The sequence below is a fragment of the Falco peregrinus genome, chromosome 5 (assembly GCF_023634155.1).
Source record: "Falco peregrinus isolate bFalPer1 chromosome 5, bFalPer1.pri, whole genome shotgun sequence".
In the NCBI taxonomy this organism is placed as follows: Eukaryota; Metazoa; Chordata; class Aves; order Falconiformes; family Falconidae; genus Falco; species Falco peregrinus.
The window spans coordinates 93,450,974-93,477,297 of record NC_073725.1 but is presented as its reverse complement, the minus strand read 5'-3'; the positions used below and the strand labels follow the sequence as shown (position 1 = coordinate 93,477,297).

General features: G+C 43.6%; 1 protein-coding gene across 5 annotated transcripts in view; it reads left to right on the top strand.

Moving 5' to 3' along the window:
- Positions 1-26,324, top strand: part of LOC101920190 (contactin-4) — a 339,023-nt gene that overhangs the window by 209,291 nt on the left and 103,408 nt on the right. For all 5 annotated transcript variants that reach the window (XM_055806900.1, XM_055806899.1, XM_027790641.2 and 2 more), the window contains one exon: positions 21,472-21,567. In XM_055806900.1, coding sequence (XP_055662875.1) covers positions 21,472-21,567 — 96 coding nt within the window. The remainder of the gene's footprint in view (positions 1-21,471; positions 21,568-26,324) is intronic.

Genomic DNA, 26,324 nt, shown 5'->3' with positions numbered 1-26,324 from the left:
ACCTAGGAAAGTGTCTGGCCAGTGGGATCTCATCATTGACTTTTCCTTTCCTTGGAAAATTAAAGCTTCAAAATAGTTTAAGGAGCATATTCTTTATAAGGAATAAATTGGCAATGACAGTTTTCGCAAGGCCTACGTTTCAGTATGTGGGTACAAGAACTTTCAGGCACGGGTGATATTCTTGTGTTAAAGGGCAAACAGGCTGCTTTGTGTTTATTTTGGGTTTAATCAGAGTTGCAGCTTCTTGTTGAGAGCTAAGGATAACAAAAAGTCTTGATGTGAATGAGCATTATATGAAATTATGTAAAGCCTTCTTGAAGTATGGGATAAAGCCTTTAGGAGTGGGCAGATGATAACGCAGGACCATGAGTCATCTTTTTTATAGGCAGAGAACAGATGCAGGGGCTTATTCATCCATCATCCCTGTGATTTCTCGGTGCTGTTGTCCTGGGAGGGGTGTATGTAGCAGCGCAGTAATTACAGCAGGACCTGCTATGAAATATCCTCGCGTGTGTGCGCAGGAGTTCAAGGCAGTGCATTCCCAGACACGAAGCGATCAGTAACGGTGAGCTGGGCTTTCAGTGGAGCTTAGTGAAAGATGTTTTTGGCTGACTGGTAAGAGGAGCTGATGCGCTCCCACTACAAAAATGAAAAGGTAAAATTGCCAATAAACACCAGGTTCACAAAATATCGAGAGATGATTTATAATAAGAAATATTTCTGCAGGTAAAGTCAAGTCTATCGCCCCGTATCATTTACAATATATTATCCGTTTGCTTATGACCCGCTTGTTTTCCTGTGACTGAGGGTGCAGTTTCACTCTGGGTGGGTAATGAACAGCCTCCTCAAGACCAGGCTCATCACTCTGGATTTCGGTATGTCAAGGTGATCGCTTCATAAACACTGCGCTGCTCTGCTGCTCTGGAGACGCACATTTCGGAGCAGGCTCTGTCTTACAGATCGTGGCCTTCTGGTGACTGGCAGGGTGAGCCTGGGGAGCATCCTTACTCAGAGCAAGGTGCTTCCACACCCCTTTGGCTGGGTTCCTACTGTCTGCTGAAGGCTATCGTTCAAGGGCAAGTCAGGTGCCAGCTTGCAGCTCCTTAGACGCCGGTCCCAGGCTTCAAAGCTCAGGATGTGGGACTGGGACTAGGAGGGAGGATCCTGGTGCTGGCAGGTGCGGTAGCTGTGGACTACTTGAGTGATACATCAACTTCCCTGCTTGTTTAAAGTGTCAGGTGCTTATTAACAGAGAACTTGCAAATGCAGAGAATTCTGTGCAAAAATAAGAAACATTTAACATTTCATCTTTGCTTCAGATACAAAGTCTTTATTAAATTCTGGTTGATTTATCTATCTTGATGGATGATACATCTGGCAAAAATCTTTCAAGTTTTCTAGTTGCCCAAATACAATTTCGGTTTGACTAATTCTTAGTTAAGAAGATTGAATTTAAAAAACAAAGCTTATTCTTTTCCAGTTAAAGAAATGATAGGGAACTTGAATAAATGTATTTTTTTTGACTAAGATTTATTTTAGATTGTTAAAACAACATAATCAGATTTAAAACATTTGGATTAAGTAAAAAAACTAAGCATTTATCAAGGTAGGCTCTGTGCTTTCATAAAACAGTCATCCTGTCTTGTATAGTCAAAGGGATTGCAACCAGAATTACCTGAATTACGAAATACACAGAGTAGTTTAAGTTGTGGGTTTTTTTGCGAATTGCAAAAGCTCTGCCTCTAAGAACCAGTAAAAACAGGCATCAGTATTAGTAAGGCGAGGGTTTCAGCCCTGATGGCCAAGGCGTGTGGATGCAGTAGCACAGCTCCGTGTAACTACTTTATGTGGTTTTATTCTGAACGTGATCATTTTTGAATGCCTTCTGTAGGTTCTGCATGGAATAACCTAAAACTGGGGAGGGCTCATTCTAGCTGCTGAGAGCTCTCTTAAACCCATTTGCTCTCTGTTGTGCTCCCAGGGTTTTTCCCTTTTATCAAGTTATTTTCCTTGAGGTTACACCCCTGTCTGGTACCTAGATTGCACGTGCAGCCCCTGGCCCAGCTCCAGCCCTTCAGCTGGGGTCTCATGCCCCGCCGTGTTATGTAGCATCATTTAGCTACAGAAAGCCTTTTGGTTAGAGTCTCGGGACTGTGCTGCGTGACCTGCCTGCAGCTTCCCCCATCGTCCATGCAATCTTATTCTCCATCCTGAGCAAATGTTTTGTGCTTTTTGTGTTATCTCATTTTTATTTCTGAGGAAGGTTATTGCTGGGTCTTTTGAGACTAATGTCTGGGGGGTTGTGCCTTTTTTCCCCTCCTCTTAAGGGTTAAATTCTGAATCTTGGGGCATCAGTAATATGTTTTCATTCATTCTTCAAGGGCCGTATTATTCTTCTTCGGTGTTTTCACTGAAGATTAAACTGCGATCTCACTATTCAACCTCCTGTGGAGGTCAGAGAGGGTCAGCAATTTAATCCTTGAAATATGTATTTAGGTTACAAACTCATTAGGATAAAAGTGCTAATATTTTCCCCCAATACTTGCTTTGTGATGTGTCATTTACATTTCAAATATGTTCTTTTTTTTTCTTGCTTGCTTTTTCTTTTTATTTCAGTATGAGTTGTCTGAAATTGAATATACTTTTGGAAAGTGAGGATTCTGCTGTGCCACAGTAACAGAATATGGATTAATGATACCCTAAACCCTATGCTTATAGTGGTACAGGCTCTCAAAAATAATAATAAAAAAGCTTTAAACTCTGAGTATGGGTTCTAATAATGGCTTTTCCAAACTGATATATGAAAACACAGCTGAACTAGATTAAATTATGTGCTTCTTATTTTAGGGGATGGGGCTTAGCTTGACAATTTTATTCACTGTAGTGTAGTTTCTGTTCGGAAATAACACTGAAATCAATAAGAAGTTATGGCTGGAAAGAAGTGCAGCTCTGATGCGGCACTTCAGAGATGTTCCCACCCATTCAGACGTATGATTAAAGCTGTTTACTATGGCCCGGATCCTGCTTCTGTTTAAGTCAAAGATAAAACTTGTATTGATTTCTAGTGGCACCAGGGTTGGACCATACCCCTCAGAAAGCGATGAATGCGCAGGCTGTTCCGCCTGCTCAGCTCCTGTTCTCTTTGGTGTGGCTGGAGGGTGCTGAGCAGCTCTCAGCCGTGGGCACGAGTGGTCCAGCTCAGCGCAGGGCACTGCGCCACAAGCAGGATGCGCTTTTGGTGAGTGTGCTCGCTGGAGTATTGCTGCCACTGTGAAATAATTTACACAATGGAACATGAGCACTGAAAGTTGCATTTATACCCACATCTGCGTAGACATACAATCACAGAGTCCAAGGAAAGACTTCAAGAGCTTGTCTGTCCTCAGTGCGAGGCAGCATTGATGCCGTGCCCTTGGGAGGCTTGCCAGCCTGTCCTGGCAGCGTTCGCAGCCTCTTCTCAGGTGTGTGTGTTTGGTGGACTACGTATTAAAATTTAGTTTCTGTTATTTTAGTGGCCTCTGCCAGCACTAAGCTTACCTGCTAACAGCTACTGATGATCCGGAGTATGCTGGTACTCCATGCCCTGTGAGGGTAAGGACCCAAAGGCTTTCAAAACCTATTCCTTCCTTTTCTGTTGACCACTGAGTGGGGTACGTGTCCAAAGGATTGTGCTTTGGGGCAGGTGAGCCTGACCTCTTCGCCAGAAACACCTTTGCAGAAGCCCTCAATCTGTCACCGTGGGTGGGGAGTGCCAGCTTCCAGGTGATGCTGCTCTACCATCTTTGGGTTTGCTCTTGTTTAACCAAAGGTTTGTAAAGCAGAAAGGGGCCAGATTGTCAAACCTGTTCAATATGAGCAGCACTGGTGGAAGTGGGTTTGGAGGAAATAGGTCTACGTGTAAGGTTTTCCTTTCTGTTTGCAATCTGTTTGTAACGTCCAGATCTTTTCTTTTACGGTTGTGCTGGTGCAATGGGATAAGCGAGACAGGACCCTCCCCAACAAAGAGAATGGCAATCACTCTCTTACCTTGCAGCTGATTTAAGAGCACCTATAGAATAACGTCTCTAATTAGCGATTAACTTTGATATTTTACCTTGCTGAGGCCGCAGTTTGTTTTTTACCGCCAAAGCTTTGAAACCAGCCATTTCTGCACATCTCCAGCTGCAGTGCAGAGGGGTCAGTCTGGGCTCCCTGTGCCCCGAGCCCAGGGATTTCCAGACTGTGCCTGCTCCATCGCTGCCTCCGCCTGCGACAGCTAATGCATCCCCAAGGTGGGGCCAAGGCTGCGCTCGACTCTCCTGGCAGATGACCCCTGTTTTCTCCCGTGGAGCCATCTCCAGTGCTGGTAGATGTAATATCCTTTCCCTGCTGTGATAACTAGACTCAATTTGGCCCTAAACTCCTCAGCAGGATTTGCAGTTTAACCTGAAAACACACAAAGACACCGCTACCTGCAGTAATGCTGGTTTAAAAATAAACCCTCTGGAGAGTGGGCGAGTAGCCATGCAGTCGCTGTTGCCTTTCTCATCACTACCAATGTTTTTTGCATGTTGTTGATTCTGAAATGAGTATCCAAAGAGGAAAATCAAGTTCAAATTGGTGCAGTTTTTCAGTCATACCATTGTTTTGCCCCCCATTGTTATAAAAACTGCTGAAAAGTGATGTCTGCGAAACATGAGTTGTTAGAGAAATGAGATCTACTTTTCAGGGGGTTTAGCATTTTGCCCATTGTCACACCCCCATGCTGGGGGAGTGGATGTGTTCTTCCTCCTGCTCTGCGCAGAGGTGCTTCTCTGAAATCAGTGCCTTTCCAAGTTGTAGCAATTTTCTATGAAGGAGTATTCTGCAAATCTGTAATTTAACATGTCCGTGCTAATGCTATGGGTATTTTCTGCAGCTGGCAAAAATGATGTTGAGATGTCCAGAGGGCTGAGGTACCAATTTTTAAAACAGAAATGAGGCCTCAGGAGAGAGGACACAGGGCTTGAAGGGCAGCATCCTCAGAGGATGCTGGAGCAGCAGCAAAGCATTGCAGTGCTGCCCCTGCAAGCCGGGAGCTGTGGGCAGATGAGATTAGATGAAAGGGGAAAGGTCTCCTCCTCCTCCTCCTCCTCCTCCTGCAGACAGCCCTGGTCAAGCGAGATGGCTGATTTTGTGTGTGGAATTTAGCCTGAACTGTTATACTATGTGTGAAGATTAAACAGTGCCTGGAGGGCAGGGTTTGGAGGTGGGCTTCTTTCCACCGCTAACCAGGGCAGCAGCCTCACACTTACCTTTTGTACGTTTTCCATTGTGTAATTTCATTTATAGAAGCGCTAACTTTCATCTTCTTTACAGTGAACATACTCCTAACTGCAGGGGACCACACTATTGTTTCTGGAAACTGTTTCCCCCTGCACTTTATTAAAGGAATTTGTTTTATAGAAGTGTTTCTGTGAAAATAGTTGTTACGCATGAATTAGCAGCTAGGGCTCAGCACTGTGCAGTGCAAATGGTAGCAGAAAATACAGAAATAATGTGGTTGCAATGAGAATACTTTGGGGCTTTGACCTCCCATCCCAAAATAATTTCACTCTGATGGTAGAAAAAGAAGATTACTCCCAACATTATACTGAAAAGGATTTTTTTTCAGTATTCCCATTGCTGGAATGATTCCTGTTATATCTAGTACCCAAGCAAATCCCATAATTTTTGCTATTAGTTGCTAAGAAACAAATTATAATTGCTGCTCAAATTCTTTACTGTGGTACCCTCTTATTGCCCTGAAGTGCATTCATTTTCTTTTTGGCAATTAAATGATCAATGAAGTAATTCTTTCAAGAACAATTAATAATGAAAACATTTTCATAGAACCACCAAAGTATCTGCCTTGCCTTGCCTAAACAAACAAGCGCAACAACAATCGCATTGATTGATCAATGAAGCGATGCGCTGCCGCTCGGCTGAATGAAGCATTCGGCACGCAAATTAAATCATTTCCGCAGTGATTACTAACATCTGAGTGTTGAGAAAAGATGATGTGTTTTAAACGTCCTGGAAATTAAGTAGACGGAGGGTTTGGGTTGGGTTTTTTTTCAGGAGTCAGACTGCAGCTGGGATGGCAGCTGTGCGTGTCCCTTGGCACCTCAGTGGTCACCCTTGCTCATCCTCTTCGGGATGTCTATTTTTTTGAGTTTTTTCTGCTTCGTGAAGGGCAGAAACCCAGTTTGGCACGTTTCCCTGTCTCCTTCCTGGTTCAGGTACTCTGTGAGACCACTTGTGAAGAGCTCCTGTGGGGTACGTGGGGGTGGGAGCTGCCCACCTGCGCTAAGGTGGGGTGGCACCCCTGCCAGTGGCCACCGCTGCGGGATGTCCGTGCCAGCGCCCCAGGGTTGGGTTTCACCCCAGTATTGAAATAGCACGCTTGCCTATTTCTCGCTCAGGTACCCCTTCAGCTTTTTCAGAGCCTGGACCTCAAATCTGCAGCTTTTCCCATAGGTTAATTCATTTTTTTCTTGGCATTTTCATCAGCGGCTGCCTGTCACTGCTCTGAGAGAACGCTCCCAGCCAGCAGCCGGAGTTGCTTACATCAGGGCCCATGAATCTGCCTTCAATAATTTAATTTTCTTGGGTTTTTCTTATGTCTTTAGGAAGTTGTTTTCTTAACATAGCCTGCTTCACCATACGTATCCCAGAATCTCCTTTGCTGTCTCTTTCCCCCCGCTTTGCAGCCTGGCAGAGCCACGTCCCGGGGGTGCACTGGAGCGGCTCTGCGGCGGCAGGACGAGGTGCCGCGCTGCACAGGGTCTGCCTCCGCTTCCTCTGGCTGACCAGCCTAGCTCAGCTTCCAGGGAAGCTAAGAAACTCTCTATAACATTTCCCAGATGTACAAGACACAATTTAAATTCTGGGTCCAATAAATAAATCCGTCTGGGTACAGATTCTCTTTTAAGGGAGCTTTCAAAACTTTTCATTATCCCTACAGGAACAGTTATTTTGTAGCTCCTGAGACTCTGCAATTAAAACATTATTTTTGGAGCTTGCAAGTGCACTTCTGCCCGCTGCTGGAGGCCCCATCTTCCCAGGCTTCCCTGGTCCCACCGAAGTGGCTGGGACGTGCAAGCCAGCCCTGTTTGCCTCCATGCACAGCAATGCACGTGAAGCTGTCAGGTCACAGCTCATAGGAGCAGGGCACAAGCTATTTGTTGTGTCCCTGTTTCTGCAAAGTTATAATGTTAAAATTAACTAGGCCATCAGAGAAGATTTGGAGCTAATTGTGACAAATCTGGCTCAAGAGTGTTGTTTCCTATACGCATGTAGAGTCCCCGATTCTTCCTCCAGTGCCCTTTAAAGGCAAAATACCATTTATATGGATAAAAGGACTTGATGGACTTATCCACAGTGAGACCCTCCTGCTGCCGGGACCCCCAGGGCTGGGGTGCAGGGGGTGTGCTCAACAAGGGAACGGGGAAATTTATTTGTATTTTTCTATAGTCACATATTTCCCAGTATTTCTCTCTGCTGAAATCTTAACTCAGCTGTGTGAAGTGTGGTCGTCAGGATTGTAGAACCGACTCCCAACCTCTGCACCTTTGCCATGCAGTCTCCAATGGGAGGAAAAGTAGGCTAAGCCTCACATAAGCTCTTCTTTTTTCTTTTTTTCTCCTTTTTATGTTTTTGATGAATAGGACCAACAGGGAGTATGTAGCAAAGGATAGATATATAACCTACTTTACTTTCATCTGTGATAGAAGGACCCTTAACTTAGAACAGAAACACAGGATTTATACATGCTTTGTTTACACCCAAGGGTTATAAATAAGATGAATACATTATTACTTAAAGCCGTGGCAGGGCATTTGTAAATAATCAGTGCACCTTCTCTCAAAGCTAGTAATCTTGTAAACCTGCAGTGTTATTTAGGAAGTGTATTTCAGTTTATATCATGCAGAAATGGTGCTGCTGGGAGCAGGGAGCGTTGCGCGGGGAGCTGTCAGAGGGCTGTGGCCAGGAGCTGCCGTGCCGGGCAGGAGAGCGTTAGATCACAGGTCAGTCCCAGTGCCACCATTTCTCGTGTAGTTTAGAAAATTAGGGAACAGCAAGGCACAGGCTTGATAGGTGGTTTTTTCCCATCTCTCTCCATATGTATTAATTTTGTCTTTAATATGCAAAGTAAAATATATCCAAAATTACTATTCTTTTAATTCAGGAGGGGATCTTTAAGAACTAAATGGAGATGTGTAGGTGCTGGTTTAAAATGAATGCCTAAATGGACCAATTTGATCCCTGTGTGCCAAGATCCAACGATGTCAGCTTTTCTTGCAAAAAGTTCTGCTGTTATGTGAAATTTTTTTCTAGCCTTGAGAAAATTACCGTTGTGCTAAATCATATCAGGGTACTGTGGAAAACTCTTGACTGCATGTGCAGGGAAATAAAAAAGAGATTTCTTGTTTTCTCTGATGTTCTGGATGAAGCAGTAAGTATTCAGGTTTTGAGCCCAGGTATTTGGCACAATTTCACTTTGAAGTGGAGTAGATCTCTCTCCATTTGAAGATCTTCTGACCTTAGGCTTAATCAGTCACTTTAATATCTCACCTGCTAATTTAATACCACTCTGCTTTTTATATGCTCAGTGCACAGATCATAACGAAAATGGTGTAAAGCTCCTGCGGTAAGCTGAGGAGGGAGCAGGACTTTGTCTTTCTTTCCCTGCTTTCCCCGTGGCTTTGTGCAGGACCTGCTATTGTGTATTTATCAGCAAAAATTTCCTGTTCTCGCTCTCATTCCTAGAGCCTTTGCAACTTGCCTGCAAGGTAGGTCCCGTTGGTGGCCTGTTTGGCTGCTTACCACTGGGTTATTAGAGAATCAGCGCACATCACTTGACATCTATTCTGCTCTTGGAAGGCTAAAAGTGAGAATGACTGTTGTAGTATACTGGGAATATTGATGTATCCTTAGAAGTAGTATTAATCCTCTGACTGTGGCTGTATTTACAGAATATTTTTCTGATCATTTTTTCTTAAATCAAAGCCAAGGATCGGAACAGTTGAATAGCTATGTAGATGTTATTAGAGGGGTTTTTGTGCATAACTTTGGAGTATAGTCCAGCTACCTTCACTGAGTACAGTCTTACCTCTGCAAATCCTGATGTCCAGGTGGCTTATTCTGATGACAACTAGAATGGCGCATAAATAAGAGAGGAAAATAAATTGCAAATTTAAATTATTATTTTGACAATAAATGAAATAGCCTGGAGTGCAGTGACCCTTCAGTGAACTCAGTTATTCAGTGAGATTGAAGCATACTTTCTTGAAAAGACAAAATGGGGCCTGGCCAACTGCAAACTCATAAATTTAGAATAGATCTTCCCCCCTGACTTACAGCTAATTATTAGAGTTCGTAAGGATATTTCCTGCAAACGTTAATACCTTGCACTTTTTATTAGCAAGACTGTAGAGGCTTTGTCTGCAGTGTAGTCATAGGCAGCTGGGGCAGAGGCATGCCGTGTCCCTTGCAGCGGTCATTGCTCGGGATTCTCATACGCATCCACCACTCTTTCACCATGCAGGAGTGCATCTGGGGCATCATTTCTTTAACAAGTAGCCTCCATCTGCTTGCTCTCTCCACTATAGCCGTTAGAGGTGCGTCAGGTCTGTGAACTGTTGCTGTTCGGGCAATCCATGACGAGCTTTAAACCATGTAAACACCTGTGGTTGCAGCTAGGGCTTCTTTTGGTCCAGGTTCTTTCCCGTTACAAATTTTTCCAAACATCTTGCAATAACTGATCCTAGGGTGGCACAAACATCTGAAAAGCCATAAGCATGTGTTCTTGTAGCATATTGTAACCACTTTTTCTGGTCTTTTATGTGCAGTGAATAGAGAATAGGACAAGGAATCGGGAGATCTGTGTTATTTCCTCAGTTATTAGGATGCTTCTTATAACATCCTCCCTTTTGGCTGTAAATCCTCATGTCTGTCAGATGAAATAATGCTCTTTATCTAGTTTGAAGAAATAATAGTCATCCTTCGGTTGATCCTCACTGACTCTGTATCAATGCAAATCAGTATTGTTGTTAAATGTATGGAAAATAGCAGTTACAGGACCCCCAGTCAAGTGGAGACTATATCCAAAGGCCGGAGGTGGACTCTGTAAGAAAATTTCTCTTCATGTTGAAGGGATGCAAGGCCAGTGCAGAACAGTTTAACCTAGTGGCTGCTTTTTCATTGTTTTTTTTTTTTTTCTTTCCTATTTTCCTTCTGGAAAGCAAACCTAGGGAGCCAGTGTTGGCATGCAAAGGACAGAGGAGCTTTAAATATGTTTGTCAAAAGTTGTCCCATGTTAGTTTTCCTGTCTGCAACAAACGTGACTGCCATTTCATAATTCATTAGACGTGAGAGATGAACAGAATAAAAAATATCTCCTCTGTAAGAGATGCTGCCTAGCATCCTAATGTGCCTTTCCGTAGGCAAGCTGAGCCACCAGGCACCCTCTGAGGATCAGGATCTCTATGGGGTTTTCTCCGTTTAAGTTTCTATCAAGTAAAAGGAAATTTTTCTTTGAGACTTCTAGGTGAGCAAGCCTATGGCACGTTCTTTTACATTATTTGAGTCTGAATTTGCATTTGTTTAGCTGCACATAGTAAGAATGAAGTGGGGAACGTATGGGGCATCTGCAACCTTGGGGCTGAGCCATGAAGTGGGAGGGGGCTGTGCCGTATCTCCTGCTGCCAGCACAAGTACTGGTTTCTGGCTATTGCAGAACCACCTGTGCTGGGAGAAAGTGTGCAAATAACACATTGTTTTGCTAGGAAAAATATTAAAGAATTCTGAGAGCGAAACAACTCTGTTCGAGTCAACCCGCAGGGAGATGTCTGCCCAGATTTTCCAGATTAAAGTAATAAAATAAAATTTTCTGAGTCCTCGGCATTTTGTCTCAAGCAGAAGTGTTGCTTCAAAACAAACGTCTGAAATATTTCCTATAGAAGGAAGGTAAACAGGCAGCTTTTATGAAATGGAACATAAAGTCAGGGAGGATTTTTTTTTTTTTTTTTTTTTTTGTAACATCATAGAAGGGAGTGATTTGATTTTGGAAGAGAACAGTGAGTGCCTTGCAGATATTGCGGAGAGCCCCTGTTCGCCTGTAAGATGAGTGGCATGAAGGAAGGCAAAAAAACCACTGGTGGCTGCCTTGTTGCTAGTTTGGAAGCAAAGATCGAATCCCAGCGAGGTGCTGGGGATATAGTGTGCCAGGAGGAGCCATCCTGGTGAGGACAAGCATCTCATGCTTCGTGTGATGGAGGAAGCAGAAAGCGGTCTGAGCACAGCCTGAGCATCCATGACTCCGGCAGCTGCCTGTTGGCCAGCTTGAGGAAAAGCTGTGGCAGTCTTTGGGATGCAAGGTAAAAGCCTGAGGAGGAGTTTTAGTCGTGTGGGTAGACACGGTGGTCAGAAAGACTTGGGAGGATTTAAACAGTCTCAGTATAAGAACCCAGATAGAGACATTAAAAGTCCAAGAGGCTTCATAGGTCAGAGATGCGAGTGGCAAGGAGAGCTCACAAGGAAAAGAAGATCTTGGCTCGCATACCAACATACCAACTTACTCCTTCCCTACCCAAGTGTGGCTGGTTGCCACTGGCTCCTGGCTCAGGCGGAGGAGCTGCAAGCCCTTCTCCCTGGCCGGAGGTGGTGCCTCCTCTGAGAACATCTGGTTTCGGTTCCAACCTCCAGCTCCTCCAGGTACACAGCTCTTCTCCTGGTGTAGCTAAGTTGAGCTTTCAGAGCAAACCCCACCACGAAAACCTGCCAGCTGCAGATACCCCCACAGCAAAGGCCCACCTGAGAGTTTTTGCATCTTGCAAGAATTCAGCGTTTTCTGTGCAGGAACCATCAGGGGAAGGAAAAGTCTAGAAGTCCAAACTGGACTTGCCACTTGGTAGAAATGCAGGAGCGGTACCTTGTTTAATACCCACAGTAATAAATTCCAAGGAAAACTATTTTCTGATGGGGAGGGAGGATGGGGGAATGGCTAGATGTTTATCTCTAAAACTTTCTTTTTCATTGAAGTAGAAATCCCAGTGAAATTTCTATTCTAAAGGTCAAATTAGAAAGCTTTCATCCCCAGACTTGTAAACCATTTCTCAAATCAGTGACTCTAAAAATTATTCATTAGAACACCAGCTCTTAAACTAAAATTTTATTAAGGTCTGTATCAAAGGGGGTTTTATTCTGAACTGCACAGCCCACTGTGTAGTCTTGACACAACAGCAAGGACATGGGCAGAAGAACTTAATCTTTGTGTATTTGTGAAAGGGATGACATAAACCCCTGCTTTTAAAAAGTCAGGCACAGGTTTTATAGAGACAGTGTTTAGAGATATTAGAGCCATAAATATCAGGAGGCAAATCTTGTCAAGTGTTTCAAGAGCAAAAAGCTTTAATGCTTTTGTGGGTGCTAGTCATCAGTTAAAGTGCTTTCAGCCTGCCTTCATATAGACAGGCTATGATTTCTTCAAACCAATGTCCTCTAAAATCTGAAATTGATTGAGATGCACTAGAATCTCATCTTCAAGACTATTTTATGGGCCAAATTAGCATAGTTTATAGTCTACAGCCAATGAAGTCGTATTATTCCATGGGCTGCAATGCAAATGACTTCTCTCTCCATCTGGTTGTGTATTTTGTCCAGGATATGGAAGTATGCTCTGTTGTATGCGGAGAGGTATGCAAATGTGTTGAAAAAAATTTGGAAGACTGCATAGATGCTGTCTCTTGGTAGAAGGTTCTTTATTCAGTCTAAACCAGGAAGATTTGGCCAGTCCTCCTCTGGTCAGTTTTTTTTGTTCAACAAGATGTCATTGGCAGCCTATTCAGATTCCCCTTAAGATAAGTTGTGTGTTTTTTAATAAAAAGGAAAAAAACCCCTGTTGACTGAATATTCAGAGTTCAAGGACTGATTACAACCTTAAACATCATTGTAAATTTTAGATTGCTGGGACCATCTCCAAATTACAGAAGGGGTATCAGAAGGCAAACCCTATTATGCTCTCTAATTCTTTTTAAGTCATGCTTGAAAATTGACTTTAGGTGTCTTGGCTATACCTGTGTATGGAAGTGGATTGTGTGTTCCACATATATGAAGAGGTAGTTGCCTGTTACCTGCATCATTACTTCCTGTTGTATGGGTGCTTTGAAGTTTGTTTAATGTATGCAGTAAAGGTGGTGATTTGTCCACTCAGAAGTACTCTAAATTACCATTGAAGAAGTTTTAGCGTTCTAATTTGTCAATTGTTAAATTACCAGATTCATTTTTGACCATTCAGTTTCGTGTATCCGCAGTACAACCAAGTCTCAGGGGTGAAATACCAAACACTGCATGGAATATATACAGTCTAAAAGAGCCCCTTCTATGCTGATCCAAGGATTTGTTGATAATCTAAGCTGAAGTATTAGTAACCTAATCAAAGCCTTATTTTTAGTACAGTTGCAACGATACCAAGTCTAGAGTGCACAGTCTCTGGTTGCTGCTGGTTGCAGTAGCTCTGCAGTTGCAGTAATGCACACAGGCTGGCGTGCACAGGTATCGTCTGCCCTTTTCCCTTTCTGTGCTCCTCCGGGATGTAGGCTGGGTAGTGCCAGCTTTTTCAGAAGGCAGCTGCAGCCCTTTGCCTGGAGTTGCTGTGTTAGGAGAGCTTGATGGTGGCGGGGGGCTTCCCCATGGCTGAGACTGACTGCAGGTATTTTCATACATTTGCTACTACGGCTGTATTACCTGCTTTTTCTTCACTGATTTCTATCTCTTGCTGTACTATCTCTGTGTTATATAGATAGAGTTCTTGCTCATGGTTCTCTTTGTTCCAGCCAAACCCGCTTTTGCTCAGCCTTGGGTTGTGTTCCATTGGTGAGGAGGAGCTGCAGGTTTGCGCTGGTGCCTCGGAGGGATCTGTTCCCATCCCGCAGCTGCACCAGCAAGACCTTCGCAGTTACCTCATGGTTGTATTTGTGGGGTCCTGCATCACAATCCCGAGTTTTTCCTTCAAGCACATATATCCTCTTTCAAGGTTCATTGAATTTGTCACTCTGTAGGAATAATGATCCATTTGAAGATATAGATAGACATAAAGATATAGGTATTATGCTTCGGTAGCTACTTGCTGTTAACGATGACTCATTAGAGCAATATCACTGATGTGTTATCAAACTTGCTTTACAAAACTCTCTAGAGATAGACTTTAAGTGAAATATAGCAGCATAAAAGCCACTGACTTTTTTTTTTCTTTCCTCTAAGCCTGAGTATTAGTCATGTTTTCTTTTGGAAATTAAAATTCAGTGATGTATAAAGAAGTGATTGATGTATGTGTGGTTTTTTTAGAACGTAGTAGTAGGAAAAATAGTTTTGTATTGGTTATACAGGGATAATAGATAAAAACAGCATTGACACTGCTTTTCTAATAATTAGGAAAAAGAACCCTTGAATGTAATGACAAAGTGTTCACTAATGGTGTATGAGTTTTTGACAGTATGTCATCCAAGGCGATGTACAGCAGTGCTTACCTCTCTGCATGATATAGTCACATAAATTGGCTTTATAAAAGGCAGGCAGACACCCATCACCATGAATTTGAATCATTTACCATTCGTGTAATTTTCTATAATATTTTGGGATTTAGTAGTTATGAAATAGCCCTGTTGCATAGAAAGTTCTCTCTTAATTTCAGAACCGGCATAATTACAAAAGCATTTTGGATTCTAAAAATACGCTGCACATTACAATAAAAAAGCAAACCATGGAAACCCTCCTCCGGCAAACAAAGGCAGGCAAAACAGAGCTTAGCTTTCATAAAAAATAGGGATCTCTCTGTCAGATCACCAATGACCTGAGACTTGCAGCCTCCTGAGGGAAGCCTGCTCGCTCTGGTCTGGTTTCCAGGGCACGCCGGGTTCAGCAGCCGAGTTATTTCCAGTTGCAGCCGATAATGGGAACCAAGCAGGCCCGGCGTACGGGCATGGTAACCGCCCCACTTGGGCAGAGGGCTTAATGACAGCACAGTCAACGGGGCTGTAAACAAGAAGGGATAGTAATACCAAAAGCAGACGTCAAATCTCACGCTGCCCCTGCCCGCGGGAACTTGCGGGGAAGTGAGCGGATAGGAGTTTGTTCACTTGCTCGTACTTCAATGTCATCTGTGAAATATTTCTTTAAAAGAGCAAACTTTGATTTCCAGGACTTATCTAGTGGTCACTTAGAAAAATAATTACCAAATTTCATAAACAAAATACAAACCCAAGTAGGTCCTAGTAAAGGATAAAAGGCTACAGCTCTTTTGTTTTGCTTATAATTGAATCTTCTTTGCTCTGAGTACTGATTGCTGCACGTAAAACTTGGGGAAACTTTTCATTACTCTGGCCTCAGTTGGATAATTGTTACTATGAAAAGCCATATGCTTTTGATTAAAATTTCCATATGCCATTTACTGAGACAAACTACCCAGTCTTAAGGGGCTTTGGATCATTTCAGATTGTTTAAGCTGTTGTTAAACCACATTTGAGGTTTTGGAAGGAGGTCATTCATTGCAGCACTGTACCCAAACTGAAAAGCTGATGGGGTTGACAGCTGCTGCGAGCACCTTCTGGGCTTTTGAGCGTTTCTGAGCAATAAGCATCTATATCAGACTGGTGTTGCTTGCCAGTACCTGCATAAGGCATATCACTAAGCGTTAAGGCAGAGTTTTAATGGAGGCTACAGGAAAAATCTGGTAATGCAAGAAAAAGACATTCAAATTCACATTAAAGGATGGGTGTTAGGATACACGTGCCAATAGCATATCACACTCCAGTGCATTTCTGTAGCAGATGTCAAGGTTTTGTGCAAATATTAGCTAATTAAGTCTCATTTGAGAGTCACAGTTTAAGTACTTGTCCTTAGAGATGGGCAAACTTTGTTGCAGAGAACTTAAGTGACTTTCCCAAAGTCATGCAATCTGTAGTACAGTGGTGTCTGGTACAAATCACCGTATTTTTCACAGGTTAAACGCATGCAGCTTTATACTCACGTGGGTCTGTTAAGTCTGATTTAGAATTGCTACTATGGAAATGAAGAAGTTTAAATGGCATCCTCGCTTTTTCATTAAGTAAGGTCTGAGTAACTGGTAGTCTCGATAACCTGTCTGCACTCCTGTTAGAACTCCCTGTTTTATTCTCATCTTTGCACTGAAAACATTACTAACCGTGTCCTCATGTGATGCTGGGGTTACTGGAGCTTATATAATATTTTTCATTTTTCAGTGGAGTCATGCTTTAGTGCTGTGTGCTCCTGACAAGCTTTGGCAGGACGCTGACCTCCAGAATTGGAAAGCATTAATACATTCGTCCTCAGTGGTTTCTCTTAATCAGTTTTGACAATTGCTTTCTAAATAGAGAATGTCCAAGTTAAATAGGAGAAAAACTACTACGCAAGTGTATTCTTATCCTAACAGTTATACAGATCTCTGATCTTGATTACGTGAAGTCATGCATTTAAAATAAAAGCCTGATCTGCAAGTCACTCGTTGCTACAAGCGAGCTAGCATTTCTCCTGCAGACTTATGCTGCTTTAATTAGTTAGGGTAAGTGTACATCCTTCCTGTCTGTGCTGTGCTGCGTTGTTTCCTTTTTGATCCTATGAATAGAAACACTATTTTTTCATGGTTGTAGGCTGCCCAACGCCAGCCACAAATCCCCAAGCTGCTGAATGGATATACTTTCACCAAAAGCTCATACGGGGATCCTGGCTCTAACACGAAGCAGTTCCTATTTCTGTAAGCAGCCCTCGATTCCGGTTGTGTTTTATTTGTTTCGTGTATGAATATTTTTCTTGAAATTAAGGCTCCTTTCTTGTTTGATCTATGCAATGATAGATCCCTGTAATTGAAGCAGTTCACACCCTAAAAACTTTAATTAAGTCACAAGGATGCCTGCATGCTAAAACTTAATGAACTTATCACTTCCAGGCATTGTTCTACTTTGTCTTGTCTCCCTTCTGTTTACTAATGCTCATTGCATTATGTCTAACATTTAACTATAAACTCCTGAAATGGTTGGGTCTTTTATTACTATTACGAGGTATTTAGAACCCCATGGGGTACTTAGTAATTAATCTTAACGTGATTATTTTCACATTTCTTACATGCTGTGTTGCCAGGTCCCAGGCAGCAAACCTGTGGGACTCTCAGATCTGCTGGTGGGCATCAGGCCACCATACTGTCACACTGGCTTCCAGCCGCCCTCCTGCTCCCCGGTATTTCATGCACCTGAAGGCTAGGTGTGTGCAGTGACCTGCAGCGTGCCTTCCTCTTTATCACTGATCATATTATTTTCCGCCAGCTGATCCCTAACTGAACTTGTCTGCTTGAGTGTGATAAAAGTGTAGGTGGGGTTTATACATGTTCTACAAAAGTGGTCTTGATCTCCAAGCGTCAAGGATGCTGAACCCACTGCTCTCTATTGTAGTTTATTCCAGCAGCTAATCATCATCATTCGTAGTACGTGTAATTTCTCATCTCCATTTCCGTGAATTCAGCTTCCTACCACAGGTTTTTGTTACATCCTCCACTGGGTTAGCAAACCAAAAAGGAATGGCATTGTCTCCTCGTGACTGTGCTTCTGCATGCAAACCAGACGTGTCTTGCTTCTGTTTGAGAAAGTAGTGACCTATTTGAGGCTTTCCCTGCCTCCCTCCCAAATCTGAAATGTCACAAGAAGGAGCAGGAAACCAAAAAAAAAAAGGTGAAGTATGACACGGTGAGAAACAGCTAAGTTGAGGCCAGCCCTGCAGCAGCAGATGCCGAATAGCCGTGCCATGTCATGGGGGTCGTCTGCTTGGGTGCAGTGGTGGGTCCAGCAGCCGGGCGTCTGCAAACCTCAGATGTCCAGTGTCACCTAATTCTGCTCATGTGTGATTTCCAGTGGAAAGAGAGCTGGTATTGAGGGAACTGTGGACCTATGGTATTCCTGCTTCAAACCTTCTTCCACAATAGAAATAATTGAGCTTGCTGGCTTAATAAGGCTTCTGGCATTTTGGGGGGCTTGTTTGGGTTTCTTTCATTTCATTGGCAAATAAGAAAAAAAATCCTCATATATTTGCCAGGGTCTTTGGGCTCAGGGGCAAGGCAAAGTGGAACTTAATGCTCTCATCAGGGGAGACACATGGTCAAACCATTTACACTGTAATTCAGTCATTCTGCAGCATGGATGGTTTGGTTTTTTTCCTCCTCCTTTTGCTGCCCATTGATTTTTAACGTCAAAAGTACAGAGAATAATTTCTTACCTTGCCTGCTCTCCAGGGAGGGGTAGAGAGGCACTAGGCAGCTGTGTTTCCCTGGAAGGAACATAGAAAACATGGGGAAAGAAGCGTCAGAGTGCTGCTGCTGCATTGAAGTGTCCTGCGGGTTGGTTTCCAGCAAGTGCTTTTAACTTCTGTTCAGCAAGTGGTCGTACCTCCATGTATGGGGAATTCAGCGGTACAAAATTTCAGTGTAATATTGGGCACCCATTTGAGCAAAATTTTGTAGGAAAGGTTTTAGAGAACCTCTTGAATCCACACATTGCTGGTCTGTATGCTTTGTTCAGCAGTGCTGATATTGTTCCTAATTTCTTGGGAAAGATTGTAAGGTGGTGTTTAAATGAAGTTTCTTACTAATAAAATCATGATCATATTATTGGTAATTCAAGTTACAATTTAGGTATCACAAAAATAAATTTGAAGTGTGCATTTCAGAATGCATGAGCATAATCAGTCTAATCAGTTTGATGAGACTTTCTTACAATTATCTTAATCTTGTTAGTTTACTCAGAGGCAGATTTTAAGTGCATGCATGAGGCTTTTCAGAACTGACAGTTGACTTTCAAAGCTTGATAGTTTGCACTGCGAGCAGTAGTGGTGGATGCTCTGCTTTGTTTCCTGCCTCCAGTTGATTGTGACCGTTCCTCAGTCGTTTCCTAGTTGTTCCTCCAAGCAGAGACTGGTAGCAATATTTTTCCTGGTAGCAGTCCTTTTCTCATCTTAAATATGTAGCTATGTCTTTCGTCAACAAGTAGGGTTATTTCTGCCTTGCAAAAAAAGTTAAAGGATGAGATTTGCATTTACACTGTTGAGTCATGCGCTGCCTCTCCATACTACAGTAATCAAGAGTTGCTGGGTCACCAGGCAGGTGGCTGTTTCTTACAATTAGTAATGAAAGACCTTTCCCATTCCCTCCCCTGCGTTTAACAGAATTCCCTAGAGCACTGGATAAGTAGGCTCACACACGCAGGCTCAGCGCTGGTGCAGTTTCTTTCATCTGTTCCAAAGCAGACCTGCATATGGGTTTTTTTAGGATCCAGGCCTGAAAAGTGAATTATGTATCATCTCTAAAATGTTTTGTGAATGTATATGCATATGGCATAATGTATGAGTTCTATCGATGTGGAAGAAAATATAAATAGCTAAATTGAGATATGGAGAATTTTCCATTAAATATTATTTAGGACTTACCAATACTTATGCAATTTTCTTTCTAGTCCATATATATGTATATAAAGCATCTGTTGTGATGATTGAGACATGTTTTGCTTTTAATTTACTTCTTCATTTATTGGAAATAATATTAATGTAAAAATGTTTCCCAATACCACATTTATTCCTTCTGGCATTATTTTGGATTTAGGCTATTATTCTTCATGTGGCTGTCCTCAGTGAGTACGGGATCCGATCTTGTGCCTGTGTGCAGTCAAAATATGTTTAAATCTATGGGACTGGCAGGTGGCCAGAGGAATGTAGTAGTGGTTCCTGAAAAGTGCCATTCCACCTTTTTTATGGAGCTTAGGATGGAAAAATTACACCCCTCTATTTTCATTGCTAATGGGTTATCTTCTGTTTTCCTTCTGTCTTTTTTCTTCCTAGGCCAAAAAGGACAGGGGGACAAAGAAAATCACCCTGCTCAAAGTTACAGACTTGGACTGTTACTCAAGGCTGGGAAACCATGCTTTATTGTTTCCCTGTGCTTACACAGAGTCTGAACGAATGGCTCACACTGGTGAACCTGCTGTTAAATTGATACCTGGGTTAAATTTGGATGGGTTTTATTCTCAAGTGTAGCTTTGAACCTCCGGTGTGAGCCCATTTTTTGCCCAAAGGGTTTGATAATGCAGCAGCCTTACACCTGATGGAAAGGGTTTGGGTAGGCGCTGCTGCTGGCCCTGGGCTTGAGCAGCAGAAAGGTGGGAGGGTAGCACTTCTGCAGTGGTTTTGTTTTCACAAATAATTCACTGCAGTGCAGCAGGCTTTTTAAGTCCCCACATTATTTATCCCCTAGAATACAGGTGAAAAAGCTGAACCTAATAGAATAATAAGATCCAGGGAACGATGCAACGTGCAGCACAAGGATATGGCAGAACTTTGCTGGAAATCACATGCTGACTACTAGTGTTGGAACAAATTGTTACTCACTGTTTCTGGTGTAGTTCCACTTTTGCCTGGATTTTGCCCTGAAATTGGCATTAGGAGGAAGGGTCCACAAAAAATGTTTCTAAAATGAAACAGTAATGTCTTCTGATTTTATTTCATTTATTTGAAATATGCATGCCATGCTTCCAGAAAACATTTTCAAGAGAGGATAAAAATCAAGGCTTAATTTTTCATCCTTCTAACCTTATAATGATGTTCTACTAGTTCCTGCTGTTAAGTGTTTATCACCTGTTTGTTTCTTCTGGTTCCCAACTGCAGTGACAACAAGTTTGTAATCACCAAGCCACAGCTCATCTATACTGAAAGCCAAAATAAATAAAAAAAGAAAACTGAAATGCAAGGGACTGTTAAAAGGCTACCAGTTATTCAGTGCATTAGTGCTCCGGTGTAGCAGCGGCTGGCACTGATCGTCACTTGTGCCACTGCCCAGCTCACAGTCACCTCGTCACTTAACAGCCAGTTTCTTGAATTTATTGTACAAGGGGAGAAGAGGGGGAGTTGTATTTTTGCAGTGTGTGGCCTGTGAAGAAGAGGAAGAAGAGAGAGGTGGAAGGAGGAATTATCTAAGTGCCGTGTAGCTAACATACAGCTATTAGAAGGGACTTCTTTATGGAATGGAAGGGTTTCTACACATGGTTTGCAGGGGCATCAGTAACAAGTCTGCTGAAGGGAAACAGACCGGGTTGTAACATAATTGCTTGTTTAAGGCAGTAATTACTCATAAATTCATATAACAAAACTCTTCATCAGCATTACAGGTTGCTGGAGTTTTGTCTGGGTAAATCAGCCCCTGTTCCCCTCTAGCAGCTCTGCAGCCTGTGGAGACACTTACTGCTTCGGATGCACATCAGCCTCCCACTGCCCCACATTCCACCCAGGTCCCACCAACCCACCTTCCAAGCTGATTGTCGCTTTGTTTCTATGTCATGCAGCAAAGTCCTGATGAACCTTGTGTCCTTCTCATGAGGAGAAACCATTAAACTCCCATTAATTGAGTTCTTCCTCTCTTGGCAGATCTTGAGAACTTCAAGACCAGAACAAGAAGCACGGTGTCTGTCCGCCAGGGCCAGGGCATGGTGCTGCTGTGTGGACCACCACCACATTCTGGAGGTAAAGTGGTTTCCTTCTCTTGCTTTCAGCACTCAGCAGCAGTTTGCAAGGTTGTCATTCTCAGGAGAATCACCTTCTTCATTCTTCATTCTAGGAAGTTTAAAATGGCCCACCTTAGAGGAGAAGGCTGTGACAGTGCCGGCCTGACTGAATGGGTCATGCTGTGTGGTCCTGTTGACTAAATGCATTGGGAGATCTCTGGTTTGGATGTAAATGCAGAGAAAGAGCTTAATTTTTCTGCAAACAAGTATGTGCTTTAGGAGATGAACTGATGGAAACTAAAGCAATATTTTGCATATATAGAAGATTTGGCCAAGATCTTGTGCAACTTTTAGAAGCCTTTCTGTATGTGACCTGGGTGTGTCTTCTGCAAAAAGGTTGAAGAGTGCTGACAGAGCAACTTATGTGCATCATCTTTTCATTATTTTTTTTCAAACACTCATTATCGCTGCTTTTGTCTCCTGGGTACTTAGGATCCATTAGCAATTGTCCAGGTCTCATATGGTTATTTATTTCTGGAATGGCAATACATTTTCTTCCTGCTGCTTTTATCAGAGGGAGAGTGTTGTAGGAGAGGAGGAAAGAACGTGCCAGCAAGTTACATAGGGATGCTGAAGACACCACTGTATTCGCTGCTGGTGCTCACACCTACATCTGGTTTTCTGGAAACCATAATCTGAAGGTCTAGGCAGAATGATGGAGAAACTCTACTACTACAGAGTTTTCCATTCCCAGAGGAGTAAGGAGGGAGGCAGCAGAGCTGCTACCTTGGACTTTCAGATGGTCTGACCTTGGCCTGTTCGGGAGCCTGGTTGCCGGAGTCCCTTGGGAGGCAGCCCTGAAGGGGCAAGGAGCCCAGGAGGGCTGGGCACTCTTCAGGAAGGACATCTTCAAGGCGCAGGAGCCGTCCATCCCCATGTGCCGAAAGACGGGCCGGCGGGGAAGACCGGCCTGGCTGAGCAGAGCCTTGGCTGGAACGCAGTGGGGCAAGGAGAGCTCATGCCCTGCGGGAGAAGGGCCGGCAGCTCGGGGCACTGCGGGGTGTTGGGAGGTCACGCAGGGAGAAAATCAGCAGGGCCAAAACCCGACTAGAACTTCACCTGGCTACTGCTGCAAAGGACAGTAAAAGATGTTTCTGTAAATATATTAGGAACAATATATTAGGAAGGCTAAGGAGAATCTCCATCCTTTATCGGATGTGGGTGGAAACATGGTGACAGAAGATGAGGAAGAGGCCGAGGTACCCAACGCCGCCTTTGCCTCAGTCTTTAATAGTAAGACCATTTGTTCCCCAGGTACGCAGCCCCCTGAGCTGGAAGACAGGGACAGGGAGCAGAATGAAGCCCCACAGTCCAAGGGGAAATGGTCAGTGACCTGCCACACCACTGGGACACACGCAGCTCTGTGGGGCCGGGTGGGATCCCGCCCGGGGGGATGTCGGTCTCTTCTCCCACGCAGCAAGTGCCAGGACAAGAGAAAACAATCTCAAGTTGTGCTGGGGAGGTTTAGGTTGGGTATCAGGAAAAATTCCTTCAACGAAAGGAGGTGGCCAAGCACTGGCACAGGCTGCCTGGGGATGTGGTGGGGTCAGCAACACTGGAGATGCTTAAAAGATGCACAGATGTGGTGCTTAGGGACACGTTTAGTGGTGGCCGTGGCAGTGTTGGGGTTAATGGTTGGACTCAATGATCTTAAAGGTCTTTTCAAACCTAAATGAGTCTATGATTCGATGTAGCAAGTACTTTGCAATGTGCCTTGAAGAGGATGATATAAATGTTTAGCAAATACAAAATGGTTCTTTCAATTTAGCACAAATTTATTTTAATGTGCCAGTCCTACGTTTGCTGGCTGACTTCCTGAACACCTGTTGCCTTGTTACATTTATATCAAAAGCAGTGTTAGGAAGGGAATCGGTCGGTCATCTGCCCTTGCTGGATGCCATGTCAGGCGTGGAGTGTGCGTGCTGGATGAGCCCCATGTGCCGTGCGCTGACTGCTGCCACGAGCAACCAGCTGCTGCAGCTGGCTCTCGCATGAGGGGCTTGTTCGGTACATCACAAACAAGCGGTGGCCTTTTATGGGTCTGTGTTCCTTTTAAAGAAATTTGTGATCCTGTTTTGAAATCTGTCTGTCCTCATCAGCTGGATGAAAATTGCCATTTGCCGTTAGGCTGCTTTTAGTGCTCAGATAGGAAGAGACAAGTGCTTGAGGAGCTTCTTCGCTTGCATCTGGCTGGCTGCAAGTGTACCTACCCACTTAATTTATTCAGTTAGGACCTCTCTTATCTTCTGACTTAGATGCCGTTTTCTCTTTTAGTTCAGATATTATCGTAAGAGTTTCAGTATCTCAGATTTCTGGTGTTCGTTACTTGAGGATTGTTCTTAAATCTGTGATACCAAGTCTACAGAATCACTCATTATCACAGCATCTAACTTTTATGAGAGTGGCTCTTGTAGTGTCAACTGTTCCCCAAAATGATGTGCCCTCTGGTCTGCCTGGAGGCAGCTTGCCCCTCAGCCCCTGCAGGTGGGTCTCCATGCCGCACCTGATGAGGCAGCTGCCCAGGGTCGGTATTAAAAAAGGTATCAAAAACCATGGAGACAGGTTGTGGCTCAGCTACAAACTCACTTGCAGTCTACAGCACTGTGTGTGAAGCGTCATTTTTAGCGTCATTTCCATCGTGAAGAAGGGAGGGGAGATTTGGGACAGAAATGCATTACAGTCCTTAAACCTGAGTTTTAAATCTGAGAGCCTTCAGCATGGGGCTGAAAAGCGGCGCTCATCCTCATCCTCCCCCAGACTTTGTGCCCCACAAAGGTGGATGGTATCAACAGGCCAAGTTCAAGAAGGCCTGGGGTGGCTGGAAACTGAGCTGCAGGGCTCTGAAGAGCTGTGGCATGAGTTTTTATGCCCTTTTTCAGTGAGAAAAACTAACCCCACCTGCACAGCCCTCTCCTGCTGGCACCCACAGCTGCGCGGTGCTGCTTCCCGAGCCACAGGCGGGTAGGCTGATATCTTCTAGAGGGACACAGGCACTGCACAGGCGAAGCAGGAATTGTGCATATTTGTCTCCTTAGCAAAACTTTGCTCTGTGGTTATAGGGAGTTTTCTGTTTTGCTGCAAGAAGACTGCAGCATGAACACCTTGTGTGGAGATGCAGCACTGGTGGTGGCTGGTGTAAGCAACGAGAAGGACCTTGTGGTAGTTTGTTCAGGTGATTCAGGGGAAAGTTCTGGTCTGGGTGTGTCTACTGATGGTACAAAAACACTCCAGAAAGGTGCTGGTGTTATTTCCAGTTTGGGTTCAGTGTGTGGGAAAGAGCATCTTACAGTGACCGGGAGGTAAGCGTGTTTCTGGTGCCCAGAAAGGCAGAAAACTGAAGGGTGATTATTTCTCTCAATCATTTGGATGAGAGATCACTTCCTACATGACCACCATCTATGACCTGCTCTATTCCAGCTAGAAAATGATCTTAATTGTAGCCAGATGCACAATAGGTCTAAATTGATACTGTTATGATTTTGTAACTAAGCTGGGCTGGAGTCATGCCGGTTGTTGTTTTCTGGTTTGCATAGGAAGTATTTAATGGAAAATCAAAATAAGTCCAGTCAATTCAGGCTGAGACCCTTGTTCTGCAGGAATTAATCTCTTCAATGGCAATATTTTCTTTTCCTTTTCCTTCTTCCTTCCTCCTAAGTTTAGAAATGAGGATGGGTTTTAAAAGTCGCAACTGCAAAGTTAATGTGCGCCGCATTTCTGTCAGCCAACTGCTTGTCTGCTGGTGTAATGGAAGCTGTTCAGTCTCCAGCAGCCACTGCACAATTACCACAGCTAGCTCCTGTTCCAGCTCTGGGCAGATGGAGGTTCATAAGAGAATATCAGATATCACTGGGAAGTAGCTGCATGTCAGAGAAGGGCCGTGTTTCATGGGCAGCTTCCGTCCCCGGGGTCCAAGGCCGTGTTTGCAAAGCAAAGCTGTAGAGATCAGTTCTTTCCAATATCCTGATATGCCACTGCTGGGATGTAACATTGCAAGTATTCAGTGTTGTAGTGTAACAATAAAAAACGTTCGGGTTTGAAGAGAAAAGTAATACATCTCATTGAAAGAGCGAGTGGCATTAAGATAGAGAAAATGCAATTACTGGTTTTAGAATTTGATTAGGACAGCCAACCTAACTTCATCATCCTTGCAAAAAGTGCCGGGAGACATTAATGACCAACACTGAAGTGTAGGACTATCTGGGGGAAAAGAAATATACTTTTATATTATTACTATTTTTTACTTTAGTTTCTGATCTGCATTGAAAATGAAGTCTTAAAATTTAAGAAAGCAAAACTGTTCAATCTGAGAACAGCTGTTGCTCTGATGATGAGGGTATTGACTGGAATAATAGAAGCCTAGAAAAAAATACCCTGGCTGGTGCCTGAGCACAGAACTTAGGCTGTCCTCCTGGGTGTCGGAGACACAGGCTCGAGAATTTTTGCCTGATGGGGAAGATTTCCCAAGTGTCTGAGGAGGGAGCAACACCAGCGTTTGCTCTCTTTGGAGGTGGCTCAAGTGGCAAGGCTCAGAGCCCCCCTTAGCTGAAGAGATTTGATAAAAGAAAATTAGTAAATTAGGAGGGAATTATTTTCTGTCCACTGTTGGTCATCTTGGCCTTAAAAATTGTGGATTTTACAAAAAGATGTTGATCTGCGTCCAGACCTTTATCCTTTCAACAGCAGTTCGCTCTAATACTTTGCTACTTGGAAACATCC